The sequence below is a fragment of the Impatiens glandulifera genome, chromosome 3 (genome assembly GCF_907164915.1).
Source record: "Impatiens glandulifera chromosome 3, dImpGla2.1, whole genome shotgun sequence".
NCBI classification, from domain to species: Eukaryota; Viridiplantae; Streptophyta; class Magnoliopsida; order Ericales; family Balsaminaceae; genus Impatiens; species Impatiens glandulifera.
In genome coordinates, this window is record NC_061864.1 from 23,716,958 (window position 1) to 23,734,779 (window position 17,822).

The 17,822-nt window shown below is 37.1% G+C and overlaps 1 protein-coding gene across 1 annotated transcript; it reads right to left on the reverse strand.

Moving 5' to 3' along the window:
• Positions 1–15,237: 15,237 nt before the first annotated feature.
• LOC124930034 lies at positions 15,238–15,738 on the reverse strand. The gene has a single exon (XM_047470402.1). It carries the CDS (start codon positions 15,736–15,738, stop codon positions 15,238–15,240), a length of 501 nt encoding a protein of 166 aa, XP_047326358.1.
• Between the last annotated feature and the right edge of the window lie 2,084 nt (positions 15,739–17,822).

Consider the following 17,822-nt stretch of genomic DNA (forward strand, 5'->3'; position numbering starts at 1 on the left):
AGGTAAGTGAGTGATTTAGCGTTTCCCCCAGAAGGGTTAGCTTTTGACATATGATAGAGGTAAATGGATGATTTAACGTTTGTCACGACAAATGTTAACTTTTAAAACAAGATAAAGGTAGATAAGTGGTTTAGTTTTTTATCCGGAAAAGGTTATCTCCACATGAGCTCAAGATTATCATATTAAGATCCACTCATTTAGAAATCTCAATATATTAAATTGATTATATATTATATTGAGATCCATTAATTGATTATATATTATTTACTGTGATTTCCAATATATTACATTTATTACACCCCGCAATCGAAGCAGGTGGGCGATGTATGCAAAATTCTACAAAAAGAACTCTTGAAAGCCCCTTCGTGAAGATATTCGCAAGTTGAAAGCGAGATGAGATATGAAAAACTCGAACCTGACCGCGAGAGACCTTCTCACGAGCAAAGTGAATGTCCATCTCAATGTGCTTAGTCCGTTGTTGCTGAACGGGATTACTAGAGAGGTAGATCGTACTCATATTGTCATAGTAAATAAGAGTAGCAGTGAGAACCGGGAAATGAAGTTCTAGGAGTAAATTTCGTAGTCAACAAGTTTCTGAAACCACATTCGCAACCGCTCGGTACTCAGCACTAGAACAAGACAAAGTGGTTTGGCGCATAGCCGACCAAGAGATTAGATTATCTCCTAAGAAAACATAGTAGCCAGATGTCGACGACGTGTATCCAGGAACCCCACCCAGTCAGCATCAGTGTAAGCCAAGAGGGATGTAATAGAGGATGGAGACAAATGAACCGAATAATTCTCTTTAGAGTCGCCATGTATACCTCTCGGAGATCATGCATAAAGAGAAAACCTGCTGCACCGCATACGTGATATTAGGACGAGAAAATGTCAAATATTGTAGAGCAACAGCTTGCTGCGGTACAAAGAAAAATCTGACATAAGAGAAGAGACTGAAGCCCCAAGTTTTGGTGTGGTATCAACCAATGTAGTTGATGGCTTACAAGATGACATACTTGCACGGACTATAATCTCAGACGCATACTTTTGTTGAGAGAGGAACATACCATTTGCATGAGACCTTACTGAAATGCCCAAAAAATAATGTTAGGGATGCAAATCTTTCGTAAAAAATTCTGCACTCAAGCTAGAGATGAAGAATCGGCGGAGAGAGTCAGATGATGCCGTCAATATTATATCATCAACATACAATAACAAGTATGACATGTGCTCACCTTGAAGAAACACAAACAATGAGTGAAATGAAACAGTTTGAGAAAAACCAAGTGTGGACACAAAATCCGTAAAGCGTTTGTTCCAAACTCGAGGAGCATGTTTCAACCCATACAATGATTTCTTCAAACGACAAACATGATGAGGAAATGAGGAATCTCTTAACCCAACATGTTGATGCATGTATACAACATCATTAAGAGTGCCATGGAAAAAAGCATTCTTTACATCAAGTTGGTGAATTGACCATTTCTTCGATAGGGCAAGACCGAGGACCAACCGAATAGTGGTCGGTTTGACAATAGGACTGAAAGTCTCTCCACAATCAACGCCAACTTGTTGAGTTTTTCCATCACCTACAAGACGGGCTTTATGCCTCTCAAAAGAACCATCAGCACGATCTTTATGAGTAAAGACCCATAAAGAACAAATAATATTAACATCACTTGGACAGGGAACCAATTCCCATGTCTTATTAGCAATTAAAATATTAAACTCTTCCTGCAAGGCTAACTTCCAGTTCGGATCCTGTAAGGCACCTATAGGGTTACGAGGAAAATGAGATTTAGACTCAGTAGAAAAAAGGTTAAGAATATGTTTGGGCTGAAACACCCCCCGCTGACTTCGAGTGATCGATCAAAGAGAAGAGGGATGATGAGTTGGAGTTGAAGTTGGAGTTGGAGTTGGAGTTGGAGTTGGAGGGGGAGTAGGTATAGGTGTAGGTGTAGGTGTAGGTGTAGGTGGAGGGGGAGATGGAGGAGGTGGAGATGAAAATTTAGACTGATGATGAATTATATATGGTGATGGAGGATCATCGAGAAAATCATACGAGAGTGGAGGTTACTCAATTTTAACAAAAGGAAAATGAGACTCATCAAAGATGACGTGACGACAAATAATGATTTTATCAGTTGATATGTTAAAACACTTATAGCCTCGATGATTCGATGGGTTTCCAAGAAAGACACATGGGGTAGAACGTGGAAGAAGATTATGAATCGTTGTGGATGGAAATAAAGGGTAACACAAACACCCAAACACGCGTAAATGGTCATATATTGGATCTTTACGGTATAAACGTTGTAACAGAGTAACGTATGTCATGTGTTTACGCGGAAGAATATTTAGGAGGTACGTGACCATTTCGAGAGCATGGTGCCAAAATGAGGTCGGTATCTTGGCATGAGTGAGTAAAGTACGAATCATATTATTGATAGTACGAAACTGTCTCTCGGCTTTGCCGTTCTGAGACAAAGTGTGAGGACATGAAAAGCGAAAATTCATCTCATGCGTGGACGTAAATTCCCTAAACGAATGATTATCAAATTCTCTCTCATTATCACATTGAAAAGATTTTATATCTCTTTTAAATTGGGTTTTAACGAGTGTCCGAAATTGCAAGAAAGCACTAAACACTTGGGATTTATGAGATAAAGGAAAAGTCCACAAAAAAGACGAAAAATGATCAAGAAACAAAACATAATATTTATGGCCCATATAACTTAACATAGGAGACGTCCATACATCACTATGAATAATGTCAAACGGTAATAAAGAAGTTGAAGTAGAAGCTTTAAACGGTAAACGAACATGTTTTTCTGTTAGGATCGGGATCGCCGATAAGGGACCAGGGGTCCAGCTAAAGGTGACCGCTTACAACAACACACAACACACACTAATTGGAACTAATCCGATTAAGGACTAGAACCGCTCTTAACACTACACAGACTGTCATAGACTCTTAAACCGAGTTCAAGTGCGAAAATGTCTGTTTCAATCTAAAGCAACGTACGCGATTAGGTTTGGAAGGTATTAGGAGAAATCAGTTAAGGTGGAGAGTAAGCCGGTTCGGTTTGAGTGAATAGTGTTTCGGTTCGGTTAGAGTAGGTAAGCCGGAAATGAAAAATGGAAGAACACAAAATACAGATTTTTATGGATGTTCGGAGTTGAATCTCCTATGTCATCCCTTCTTCTCAAACAGTGAGAAGAATATTCACTAACTGTAATATTTCAACAAAACACTCCGATCAAGTCTTATTTACTGCTCGTCGGTTACACCACTCACACAATAATGTAATACTTTTACACAAGATAAAATACACAGATTTCTTTCACAATTGTTTCACTTTGAATCAGAAAAACTATATGAACTCCGGATGTTTTTCAGGCTTGATTATATGAAGAACTGAGTTGTTTTTAGCTCGCGCGCATTGTTTTTCTTTACTACTCTTGGCTTCCTTTATATAGAGAATATGACAACGGTCATATTTCTCTTTCATCTGTTGATTGGTCAGCCGAACCGGCTAGAGTAGGTAGCATTGCTTTTTGTACATGTGGCAGCCATGCACGAAGGTAGCCGCATGTTTCAGGAGATTTCTTATGATCCTGGACAATTAATCATCATTGCTTTTGTTGCATGCTTCTGATTTGGATCACGGATCCTTCTTATGTTCATTTCCAAGATATTCATTACGTCATATTTCACAGATTTTATCAATTTGAATACTTTCTCGTTGGCCTTAAGATCTTCGATATATTAAGCCGGCCAGAAAGGATACTTCATGCGGTTTTCATCTCAGCCGATCCGGTTGGGGAAGTTAAACCGATTTTCTTGATTGTCTGGATTCTTTGATACAGAGTGTCTCAACTGGTCCGGTGCGGTACCTGCAAAAGGAATTTTGAGACTGGTTAAGTTCTTTGTCCGGTTAAAATTAACTTACTTAATTTTTCTAACAATTTTTCCCTTTTTGATTATTTAGAATAAATATTCAAAACTTGTAAGTGTTGGCCGGTTAAAAAAGTTTTAAGAAGTGTTTGGACGGTTTAAAATTAACTTACTTAATTTTTCTAACAATTTCTCCCTTTTTGATTATTTAGAATAAATATTCAAAACTTGTAAGTGTTGGCCGATTTGAAAATTGACTTGTGTTTTTAAAAGGTGTTTGACCGATGTTTAGGAAATTTTGTTTTTAAGAAGATTTTTCATCAATTTCTCCCTTTTTGATACTTTAAGCCAAAAAGTATCAAAACCAGCACATTGGCCAAACCGTGGGAAACAGAACTTGTAATATATTATTTAAAGACCGAAACTTAAAAATATTATATATATAAGTAGTAATAAGAAAGCTTAAAAATATAGAATAGTTTGTAAGTTCAAGGATTCGATTTTCCCCCCTTGTTCTTTTGCCTTAGCCTTTGCCGTCTCCTTCTCTTTCCCTTCTATATGCGTCCATACACCAGCCAGATATGAGACCCGGTCTAGAGGAAGGGAAGCGGTTAAAGTTGAAGAAACCGCCTTCTGATCTGGGTGGTTGACGTGTATGTTCGGTTGATGGTCTCTGACTGGTTGAAGGAACAGGTGATGTTGGTACAGCTTTTCGTTTCCTTGGGTTCAAAGGAATATCATCTTCTTCCTCTCCATCGTCGAATGGAGCAATAGGATTTTCAACTAGTTGAGGACCACTCTGTTCCACCTGAGATAGTAGTTCAGTTATCTCTTTTCTCTTTCGTTTATTTGATGAGTCCTTGTTATCATGCCGCTTGGCCGCTCAACTTGAACCATTTCGGCTTCTTTCTGTTTGGCCTTTTCTTCCTCTTGGAGTTGCTGCGCAACACGGAAATCATCTTCCTCATGTTCTTTTCTTAGTCGTTCTTGTTCTTCTTCATCGATTTGGAGTTTAAGGGCTGTTTCTGCATCGGTTCGGATCTGCTCGTGGGTAGTTACCGTTTTGAGTCTTGTAAGTTCCTCAATCTGAACCGCCATGACTTGCATCATTTCTAGCAGTGGAGCGGTTGACGACTCAACTGTCGATTTAACCGTCTCAATTAGGTTTGAATTGATTGTGGTGATCCTCTCTTCCGCGGCGACCTGATACTAGGGATGGCAATGAGGCGGTTCGGTTCGGTGAATGACAATACCATCCCCGCCCCGAATTTACCCACCCCGCCCCGATCCCCGCCCCGATTTCCAACTTGGTTTTTAAATATAAACCATCCCCGCCCCGATCGGGTACGGGGTTTCCCCGCGGTGCACCGAAACCGAATAACAATTTAAATTTAAAATATAAATAATAAAATAAAATAAAATAATTCATATATTTAGAGTTATAAAATATCAAAATATTAAATACCAAACAAAAATAACATTCAATAATAATAATTTTAAAGTATTAAATACCAAAACAAATAAACTTCCAATAATAATAATGTTTCAAAATATAACAAAAACTCTAATTGGACTAAATCTCCATTCTTCATCTTCATTCTTCAATGGTTAGGATCACATTCTGTATTAATAAAAAAAATATATTAATAAATAAAATGAAGTATTATTATATATATTACATATTTAATAAAAAAAAATCTAACCTTCTTCTTCTCATTTTCATCATCTCTTACTACATTCAAAAACGACCTAGTAGGCTAGTACCATGTTCAATTGGCACTAATAACATTAGATTCTACATTCATAAAAAAGAATATTAATAAATAACAAGACAAGACAATTTTATTGATTAATAACATCATAAAAATTCATACCTCTTTCTTCATCCTCCACTTTAACATCTTCATCATCAACATCTAATAAAAATGAAGAATAATATATTAAATTTATTAATAGGATAAAGAGTTTAAAAACAAATCAATAAAATATTCAAATTACCTATATTTTCAAACTCGCATAACCAATTGCGAGTACACATTAGAGCTTCAAGTATATTTGGAGTTAATCTACTCCTGTGAGAACTTAACACCCTTCCAGAAGCACTAAAAGCAGATTCAGACGCTACAGTGGATACTGGAATTGCTAAAATATCTTTAGCAATAATTTGAAGAAGTGGATACTTGCAAGCATTCATCTTCCACCATATCAATATATCAAAATCTTCACCACAATCTATAGTATCTTCTTCCAAATAAGCATCCAACTCACTATTCACATGTACAATCTTTGATCTCTTCCTTTTCATAAACCTTTGGAGATCACTTAAAGTGTTGTCATTGTCAGAATTTGATGAATTCAAACAAGAACTACCCTCACCATATCGTTTACCAAAATCAGTCTTGTGATGATATTCTTCTAACAAGTTATAACATAATTGACGAACTTCTTCAATCTTTGACACAAAAGAATCTTCATATATCTTGGGAAAGTAGAACTCTAATAAATCCAATTTATATCTTGGGTCTAAAACAATTGCCACTCCCATTAAGCCATGTATATCATCCCAATACTTTTTGAATTTCACATTCATATTAGCAGCCATTTGACTAATAACCCAATTAGAAGAATTGATCCATGAAGACAATTTCATATATATATCACATATTTTTGGAAAAAACATGTTAGCTGTTGGATATTTTGTGCCAGAGAATAATTGAGTCACGTTATAAAATGACTTCAAGTTCTTACAAATTTCGTCGGCAAATTCCCATTCTTCACTAGTTGGTATACTTTTATATTGCAACTCTCTTTGCTCAGCTCTAACAAACACATCCTTGTATACTAAGGCTGTCTCAAGCATTAAAAATGTTGAATTCCATCTAGTAGGACAATCAAGAACCAACTTTTTAGCATAATCTATACGACATTGTTTAGCAATTTCCTCAAATTTTTCTTCTCTTTTTGGAGTTGCAGTCCAATAAGATACACTATCACGTACCTTTTCAATTCCATCTTTAATTATATCCAGTCCATCTTTCACAATTAAGTTTAATATGTCAGCACAACAACGCATATGAAGGAGTGTACCTGACAATATTAACTTGTTTCTCTGTAGCTTCTCTATTATGTCTTTCATTAAAGCGTCATTTGTTGAACAATTATCCAAAGTTATAGTGGATAACTTTGTGTCAATATTCCAATCCATCAGACAAGTTAACAAAACATGAGAAAGATTTTCTTTAGTATGTGGACATGGCACATAAATAAACCTACAAATAAGATAAAGTAGGCTTAAATGAGATAAATTAGAACTGCCCAAATAAATAATAATAACTATAAATAAAACTGTATATTACCTCAATATTCGATTTTGCAATGTCCAGGTATGGTCAATGAAGTGTGCTGTAACAACCATGTATCCTTTTTTTTGGTTGCTAGCTGTCCACATATCAGATGTTATGGCAACTCTACTAGCATTGTTATCAATCATAGACATTATTTTGGTCTTTTCATATTCACAAATTTTCAATATGTCACTTCTTAATGTATTTCTCGTTGGAACCTTAAACAATGGTTGTAGAAGACCCAATAATTTTCTAAATCCAAAATGATCTACCATGGCAAGAGGGTATTCATGCATGATAATCATGTTTGCTAATTCTCTTCTAGCACCATCTTGATCAAATGTGTAGTTTCCAATACATTGTTTACCATCTTTTGACAAAGTATTTGTCAAAACTTGTTGTCTTAAACCCAAACATTTGGGTCCTTGTAGACAACGATTAAAGTGGTCATGTAGGTGACGAGTTCCATTTTTTGATTCACCTCCTAACAACTTACTACAATATTTGCATTTTGCTTTTTTAACTCCATTGCTGTCTACAATCTCAAAATGATTCCAAACAACACTTCTTCTCCTTTCTAAACAATTGGAAACATTTACCGTACTTTCGGGAATTGTTTCAGGTGTTGTATTTGAATTATCGAGCTCTATATAATCTGTTGAATTAGAGGTACTGTTGCTCGATAAATTCTCAATATTTGTTGTCATTGAATACCTATTATCAATATTTAATAATTATCATTAATAAAACTAACATTAAATGAAGTATCATATACTTCTCAAACTATACTAAATAAAATCATTTCACCTTATTTAAAAAACATTAAATTGAAGAACAATAAAAATTTAAATAAACTCACATTTCTCAAACTATACTAAATAAAAACATTTCAGCTTATTTAAAAAACAATAAATTACTAATTTTTTTAAAAGAAAATAACATGTAATACCATTTTTTATTTGAAGAACAATAAAAGTGTAAATAAACTAATGAAGTATCATACTTCTCAAACTATACTAAATAAAATAATTTTACCTTCTTTTAAAAATATTAGATTATTAACATACTCTTTTCTCAAACTATTAAATAAACTAATGAAGTATCATATTATACATGAATATAATAGCAAAAGAAAATTATCAGACACAAATATTATACAAATTAAATAATAGCGATCTATACTAATTGTTTATAATGAAAATAAAATAACTAAACTCACCTGAAATCGAAAATATCGTCGTCAAGTCGAGAGAAGATGTAACAAAGATTGTGAAAGACAAAGACGAATATAGAAAACACCCTACAAAAAAGACGTGATGCCATTTTGTTTATATTGATTAGTAAAAAAACAGTAAATTAATATTAACAAAGAGTTCAACTAACCTTCAAACTGAAAACACCTTCAAGATTCAAGAGAGAATCATCGATCATGTATGTAGAATAAAGAAGATGTAACTAAAATTAAAATAAATTCTAGAGAGAGAAATAGTAATGACGATTGAGGAAGAAGAGAGGAAGATGAAGAGATTAAAAGTAAAAGATAATTAGAGTTGTGTATTAAAGATAGCGTGTAGAGGGATGTGTAGAGGGATGGAAGATAAAAAGGTTTTCATTGAAAAAGAGAAAAGTAATGATGACATTAATTAAAGATTTCATTAATTAATATATTTTTATTAAATAAATATAATTATATTTTATCGGTTCGGTTCGGTTCGGGGATCGGTTCGGTGCATGTAAATACCATCCCCGCCCCGAACCCCGGTCAACATATTTCGGGTTTTCCCCGATCCGCCCCGATCCCCAGTCAAAGCGGGGAAAAACCATACCAATCGGTTCGGTTCGGCTCGGTTTCAGCGGGGCGGTTTCAAATTGCCACCCCTACCTGATACTTGTCCATTGAGCCTTGGACAACCTCGAGAATGAGTCCCCTTATGTCAGTAGATAAGGGTGCAACTTCGTGACTTTGCTCCGGGTGAAGAGAATGAACCGACATGGCCATTTACGATTCTTCTTGGTTGGCTGGGTTTGATTCTGTAAAGTGATCGTGAATGGGGGACTTACTTGTTGATTTGCCTGATTGAGCGGTATGGCGACCATCTTTATGCTCACTGGATTTTGGTTTGTTTCCTTCTTGCTGATCCCCCGTCAGTTTGGATGATTCACCAATTTAAAAAACGGGCTTACTTTGGTAATCTTCGGGATGTAAGAAGCAGTCGGCGAACTGTTCTTTTGATTCTTCCTCCAGTTGAGTAATGTCGGTTTTTAAATCATCCCTCATTTTAACAACTTTTTCCACCACTTTTTTTCAACATCGGTTGGTTCTCCTCGGGTTTCTTCTAGTGCTTTGGTCAGTGCGTGTAGTCTAGCGTGTCTGTCGACCAACTTTCCTCTTGCCAAGACTAATCGAACAAAATTGGATTTCTCCAGATTGAATACCTCGTCTTCCATGGCCACCAGTTTCGACCAATGCTTATTTGTGATGTAATCAGGGAGCATGTGCATGAATTTAACTTCACTTCTGATTTTGCACCATTGATAGTAAGGACGAGATATTTCTTCGGCCGCCTCCTTCAACTTTTGGAGAATTTGTTGAAACATTTCTTCCACTTCCTGTTGAGAAACCGGAATTACAAGATCCGGTATGTTAGCATGTTGTTCCGGCTCCTTGTGGGGCGGATTCTGATCATGTCCGGTTAGAGGAGTTTTCTTAGGAACCGGACTAGTAGAACTCTTTTCAGACATATTTCCTCCTTGTACCGGAGAATCTACCACCTTTTCGTCTTCTTTTATTTTGGTTGTTTCGTTTGTCGGATCATTTAACCGGTCAGTTTCAACAGCCTGGCCACTTTTTACAACGTTACTTGTCACCTCGTCATCATTTGCCCGAGTGACTTCTTTCTCCATGCCTAGTACTACATCTGAAGTCCTTAATCAGACTTTCTCTATTGTATCTGCAATATTTCTAAGAGGGGATCTCCTAATCTCATAAATATGAGTATGTGTACTAACCTTTGCATCAGATTTGGCAACTCGGCTCCCAGATGATTCGGCCTGCCTTGAGGAAGGAACGGTTTCGGCTGCGTCCTTTTCTTTCGTTGGTGAGGTGGATGGAACCAGAACTGGAACCACCACGTTAATTGGGGTTGCGTGAATGAACATACCGGATGGGTTGGGGGAGGATGTCCTTTCGGAGTCATGAGACCCGCTTGCCGTTTTCTTCTCAACCGACTTTCTCTTCTTAGCCGCTTTCTTGATTTTCGACTTTCCTTTGACTGCGGTTTCCTTTTCTTTAGGCTCAACCTCTTTGGAGATTTTGTATTTTGAGACCTTCGGTTTGGCCTCTTTAGAAGCCTTGGCCCTTGGAGCTCTATCCTTGGCCGGTTTTTCAGTCCTGGTCCTGACATTCTCAGCATTCATAATTTTGGAGTTTGACAGGGGTGTACCTTCAATGATTGAGATCTGTAAGTGTCTAAGAATTTTCCCGATCAGCATGGCGTAGGCTTGAACCCGATCTTTTGTCTCTACAACCACTACACATAGTTTTTCGAAGAGCACACCGGCCCAGTCGATTTTATCACCTCGGACTATTCCAATCATCATTTCAAATTTCAGCCGGGTCATGTTGTCAAAATTTCCTCCTTTTCCTTTTAGAGATTTGGAGATAATGTCCAGCAGCCACCGAAACTTAGGCTTTAGTTTACTTTTCTTGCTGGTGTGATCCACCAAGTCAGTTAGATCATTTGAAATAGCAAGCCGAGCCATAGTAGTGTTGGCTTTAGATAGACCGGTCTAGAAATCCCTTCCCTCATTGGGCAGACCGAGAGCATCAGCAAATAGTTCTTCATTGATTTCAAAGGTTGTGCCGCAATCGGTGGCAGTTATGACCCTCTTCTTCACACTTGCTTGGCTGAAGAACTCCAGAACTTCATCCTAATGAAGAACAAACGGACCATTCAGAAATTTATCCAGACCAGAGTCCTTGAGGGCTCCGATCAAAGTCTTGAAGTCGCTGGTTCCGTTCTTCTAAATATCCTTGAAGTCGATCTGCAATATGTAAGTGAATAGTGCGTTATCACGTCCCATGATGGATTGAAAGAAGGATTAAGATGAATACGAGAGATATGAGCGAAAAAGATTTGAGATTTTTATAGAGATAAAGAACGTGAGAGAATGATTGATCCAACTTCTCTATTTATATAGGAAGCGGTTACTTGGCGGTTAAGAAACCGAACCATCACGTTTGTTCTGGGTTTTGGCGCTAAGTTTTCCCTCCAAAAGTTATTGCGGTAACTGTTGGCGGTAATTCTGGCTGGTAAATTAGGGCGGTAAACTGGGGGCGGTAATACCAGAGGCGGTAAACCAGAAACGGGAGTTTGATTTTATTTTTTTTTGATCCTAGCCGATTAGATGTTAACCAGATTTGAGGTTAACCGAAATTTGAGGATACCATTCAAGAGTCTTAGCCAAAGTTTAAGATGTGGAATTTTAGACATTTTATTTTTTTTATAAAATAGTCAATCGGTCGTACAACAAACAGACCGAGATGACCGAAAATTGAGAGATACAATTAACTATAGAAATTTTCTTTTGCCATTCTCAAACTCCATTCTTCCATGGTGTAGCCGGTCCGACGTTCGATTCGGTCAATCCAGCTTTCCAGCATGTCTCTTTTCATGGTGTTAGCCGGCCCTACCGGAACTCCCGGGCCGAGATTCGGGATGATGGAATGGATATATCGGCTGATTTGAGGAGCAAAGCGGATTCTTCTTCTAGGGGCCGTGATGTTGTTCTTCAAGTTGTTAAAGAGAAAGCTTGTCCAGTTTATGGGTGAGTATTTTGTGATTGCGATCATGAGATCGTACACTTGCCGAGTGTATCGTTGATTCGTCATGTTTCCCAGGATTGACCGCTAAATGAGGTCTTGAAAGACTTGAATGTGGGGAGCCAGGTCATCTTTCAGACTGTGGCATTCAATCGGATGGGGGTACCGGAGAAAATGAATGAATAGCTGTAATTCGCTTGAATGAAGGAACCAAGAAAGTCCGAAAATCCTTCAGATGGCAAATCGAAGAAATCTGCGAATGACTCTTCAGTGAACCGATAGAAGTCGTAGTCGATGTAGGTAGCAATGCTACCGTCATTCCTCACTTCAGAATTATTGAAAAACTCGGTTACTTCCGCTTCAAGGATGGAATCGGATCCTTCAAGAATGGTTTGTAAGCCAAATTCGATTAGAGGTCTGATGATAACATCATTGAATCTGGAGTTGAGCGTGAATTCAAAATCGACGATGATTGTGTTTCTGAGTTGGGTATTCATCTTGAGAGATTTGAAGGGAGATGAAGTTCACGATATTTAGAGAGAGAAAAAGACATTCAAATTGTGATTTGCTTTAAGGGAGGATGAGTGCCTTATATAGTGGAGACAGTTACAAAGCATTTAATGAGAGTATTTCAAAAATATGACCATTTATGTGTAGTCAATATTTTCATTAAATATTTTTTGCCCTTTCAAGGGAATAAGTTTTAGGAATGTACGATGTAGACTGACCAGCCTATCCGGACTAGTAACGTCTTTTGGGGAATGGTCACGTCTCTTCCCAATGTTGATTTGAAAATATTCGGTTTTTTGTGATTTTTCGTCTTGAGTATTTTAGGTAGCTTCTCCCTGTGAAGATGTCGGATTTGCATATTTTAGAAGTTTAGAAGTTTAAGGTCTTAAGTTCTGAGATTGAGCCGAAAAGGAGAGAAGATGTTTGCATTTAAAAATATGTTGTACCGAACCGATAGTACAACAAAATTACCGGTTCGGTAGAGGAATGGAAAAGGAAGCGAGAAAGAAACATCATTAAAAGACACAAAACAAGAAAAGATTAATAATGAGACGGCCCTACGGTTGGAGTCTTTTTGGCCTTTGCCTTGTCCCATCTGTCGATCATCTCTTGAATTCTCTCTTTGGTGAATAATTGTTTCGGGTGAAGAGTGATACCCGAACCGTGATACTTGTTGAGATGGTTGAAGAAGCTGCTCAGTTGCAGAGCGCAGCCGGCTGTCTTGGAGATGATCAAGTTCTTCAAGTTGTCGAAAATGATCCTGGACCAGTTCACCCGAGTTCCTTCGGTGATGGCAGCCATCATCTCGAAGATACGTTGGGTGTAGGATTGGAACTTGTCCCTGGCCAGGATGGATTTATTCAGAATCTCGCTTAGAACCTAGTATTCGTTAGCGAGCATACTCTTGGGTCCCCAGGTGTTAACCGGGGTCATAGAGCCGGAAAAGCGGTGTCTCATCTCATCGATGAACACCGGAGAGTAGGTTAAATCGGTAACTCCTTCAGTTGGCAGCTCGCAAAAGGTTGCAAAATCTGTCAAACTGAAGAGAAAGATTTTTCCATGAACTTAGGCAAGGATGATATCTCGGTGTATCATCCGTGCAGTTTCAAAAAAATCATTAACTAAGGAGTAGTTAATGGCATAACTATTTTTCAGGAACCTCTTGAGACCGATGCTCTCAAGGGCTCTGAATATGTATTGGACTTCATTGTCCTCGGAATTGGAAACTGATTCAAAGTCGGCCAGAAGAACTTTCTTGGAGAGAGAGCAAGAAATTTTTCTTCATAGTTTTGCCTAGAGAGATTTCTTGTGATGAATAGTGTTTTGAGATTGGATTAGATTAGCTGCTTAAATAGTCGGATGATAGTTAGCATGCTTAGTGATGTCATCTTGTAATTATGATAGAGTTACCTTGTGTAAGTGTATAATGGTTATTTCCAATGACAAAATAATGATGGCAAAAGATTTTCATCATGGTTTTAAAAATATGGAAGAAATGTTAGTCTTCCTCTTTCAGTGATAGACACGTGTCTTCACTTTTATTGAGGTATAGACTGTTTTATGTTTCATATGTTTAATCATCAAGGCATGCATGAAAACAGCGGTCAACTGTCCCAAGTTAACCGGAAACATTCACTTACCGAAATTATGATGCATCTTATCAGTTAGATTTTCCATGACTTAGTTTTATCGAGAAAGTTTATTCCGGTGTGAAGAGCTGTCGAGCTAAGCCGACATATGTTCAGTTTAGGGAATAAACCGTCTGTTTTACCCGAGTCATTTGAACCGCCCAACTTGTTTACATGTAATTTGGTAATGTGAGTTTGCCAAGCTTTACCGGAGACATCTTTCTGGTTAGCATCCATGAGTGTTTAATTTACGAATATAAACTAGATTTTTTAACAAGAGCAGGAGCATGTAGAACATTATTCAAGGTAAGTTTAGGATTCGAAGAAGAAATAGTGGTTTGCCTAATACTCGAAACCGGAATCGTATTACCATTACCTACAAGAATATCATGTTTAATGCCTGAATTGAAATAAGATGAGATCGAGTGTACCTTGTTGAGATATCATGTGGGACGTCGCACTAGTGTCCATATACCATGTCGGATCAGGAGACGTAATACCAAGGGTATACATGGCCGCTTCAATATCCGTCGGAGTTGGTGGAGACTAAGCCATGTATGCTTGTGGATGCGGGGCATAAAGACCCGACTGTTGTTGTGGTGTCGACAAACGAGAGCTGGAAGGAGGTCTCCTCCATTTAGCAGTTAGATACGGGCATGGAGGAGAAGCCCATGGCCACTGCCAAGGCAATGATGGTGGTCCTAAATGACCAGCCCATTGTTGCGGCCAAGGAGAAGGAGGCTGAGTTTGGATTTGGTATTGGAACTTCCCTGATCGACCCTCATTACGAGAGCCCTTCTTCTTTGGTTTTTGTCGAGCTCTAGAAGATGACATACGTTGTGACCCATTCGTCCCAGACATGTCGGAGACAAGAGCTACACCCGACATCGGTGATGAACTAGAGGTCACCCGCTTCGCCAAGCCAGATTCCTCCAAAATCAACATGGAGCGCGCTTGCTAGAAATGAGGAAAATGATCACTCTATCGGAGTAACGTTGTTTCCTTGATGTACGCCTCCGCAAGGCCCGCGACCAACTACAATATGAGGCGGTCGTTCGAGACCGGGCTATCGACGCCCTTCAACTGATCGACCAGGACTTTGTGACGTTGACAATAAGCCGAGATCCCAGAAAAATCTGCCATGATGGTGGTGGAAAACTCTTGCTCGAGGGAAACTGCACGAGAATGACAGTTATTTTGAAAAATACTACGTAGCCGTGTCCAGGCTTGCTCGGCTGTAGAGTCTAGTTCCAAGATCGTGTGAAGAAGATCCTGTGAGATTGTGGCATAGATCCACTGAAGGACAGTGTCATCGAGAGTTAGCCACATATCTTTCTCTTCATCCGTCGATAGCGTCGGTAGAACAGGGACCAGTAGGATGATGTGATGAAGGACCCAATGAGAACGAGCATGGATCTTGAACAACTCCGCCCATGTCGTGTATTGAACGTTTTTCAACTCAAGAACAATAAAGACATAATTCTTGATGTTGGAAACAACAAGGGCCTGGTGAAATCCTTGTTTGTTACTTGTCATCGGAAAAGAAAAGTGATTGAAAAGAAGATGAACGTAAAAGAGTAAATGGACCGTTAAGCTAAGGCGCATCGGAAAAAAACCCTAAGTTCTGATACCATGAAAAAATATAATACGTTGTCATTCTCATTCCAAAGATATAATATATATATATATATATACAAGATTATCATATTAACTAAATATATTAACTAAATATAGTGCATTTATTACCTACATCTTAAGAGGGCTGCATTTAAAGATTCTGCATCGGTCAAGCAAGGTAATTTTCTAGAATTATAATGATTTCAAACAACATTAAACAAAACTCAAATTAACACCACAAAACATATATTCAGAAATTGTACAACCTAACTAGTTGTAATAATAATAATAATAATCTTATATAAAAATAACAAGTTCAAAAACATTTTCTTTTTAATTACAAAACATTAACTTCTAAATCATAGTCAATTTAATAAAATTACAATCCAAGTTAGCTTCATCACTTAAAATAAAATTTGAAATCGATCATCTTATTAACAAATAAAACATTCTGAATCATTACAAAATAATCAAGTTACATTCATCCTATAACTTGAGAAAACTAGTTCAAAATCTTACAGTAGATTATAAGTTATAACTCTAAATAGTCTAAAATTAAAAATTCATGGTCTAAAAGATTAACCATTTTGATTATTTATGTAATTGGAAGGCTTGAGGATGCAATCATGTTCTTTCTATATATCCACTTTAAAATTCAGACTCCAATTTGTCCAGCACCTTAACCAGATATAAATAATCATAGACGCATTCTTATTAGTTATAATTATATTGTATAGACATAATAATCGGATACCACTAGTTTGGTATATTTTAAAATAATTAGAAGTTGAAAACAAAAAATGGTTTAAAATTAAAATTTAGAATTTTAAATATAAGAAAATCCTGATTTACATAAATTTAGAATTGAATAATTAAGATTCTAATCTATTCAAAAGAATAAATATATAATATAAAAGATTTCAAAAAAAGACTAGTTTACAAAATATTTTTGATGCACTTAATTCTAATTATTTATAACTTCAAATTATCATTAAAACAAGGCAAATTAATTCAGAGAATCTGTCCTACTTTAACACTAGTTTAATTCTAAATTATTTGTTTGAATAGCATACATATTTTAATAGGAGGCATGTCCAAGTTTGAGACATAGTATATATCTCCCACTTTATAATTTTCTCAGACTTAATCTCTTAATTATTAGAAATGATTATGAATGTTTGAAATTTCGAACCTAACAAGCTTCTAGGAGACTTGTGTACGTCGATATACGTCCCAATGTTGATCCATAATTGATCTTCAGGTTTTTCATACTGATCTTCTTTAACAAAAAATGGACCCTCACTAGCTTTGTCTCATCTTAGGGTTAGCTTTTCACACTAGTTAAAAGTACATGCAATTCTAGCTTTTGTCCGGCTAGGGTTAACTTTCAACCTAAGCTAAAAGATATGTTATTCACGAGGACTTGATCTCCTATTTATTAGAAATGATTGCGAAGGGTTAAAAATTTCGAACTTGACAAGCCTCTCGGGGGACTTGTGTATATTGATATGCGCCTTAATGTCGATCTATAATTGTTATCGAGGTTGTTCATATGGATATTCTTTAGTAGAAAATGGCCCCTCACTATCTAGCGGTCGATCGGTTTGCATCTATGGTTAACACCAGCTAAAGGTACATGGAACTTTAGCTTTTGTACCGATTATGATTAACTTTCAACACAAGTTAAAGGTAAAAGACGTCTAACTTTTGTCCCGACAAGTGTTGCATTTTTACACAAGCTAAAGGTAGATGATAATTTTAGCACATGTCCTAACTATGTTTAGCTTTTGATACAAGCTATAGGTAAGTGAGTGATTTATCATTTTCCCTCACAAAGGTTAGCTTTTGACATATGATAAAAGTAAATGGATGATTTAGCGTTTATCACGACAAATGTTAACTTTTGACACAAGCTAAAGGTAGATGAATGGTTCAGCATTTAACTTGGAAAATGTTAGCTCCTCACATGAACCCATGATATAGACGTCCTATTGTTGACCCGA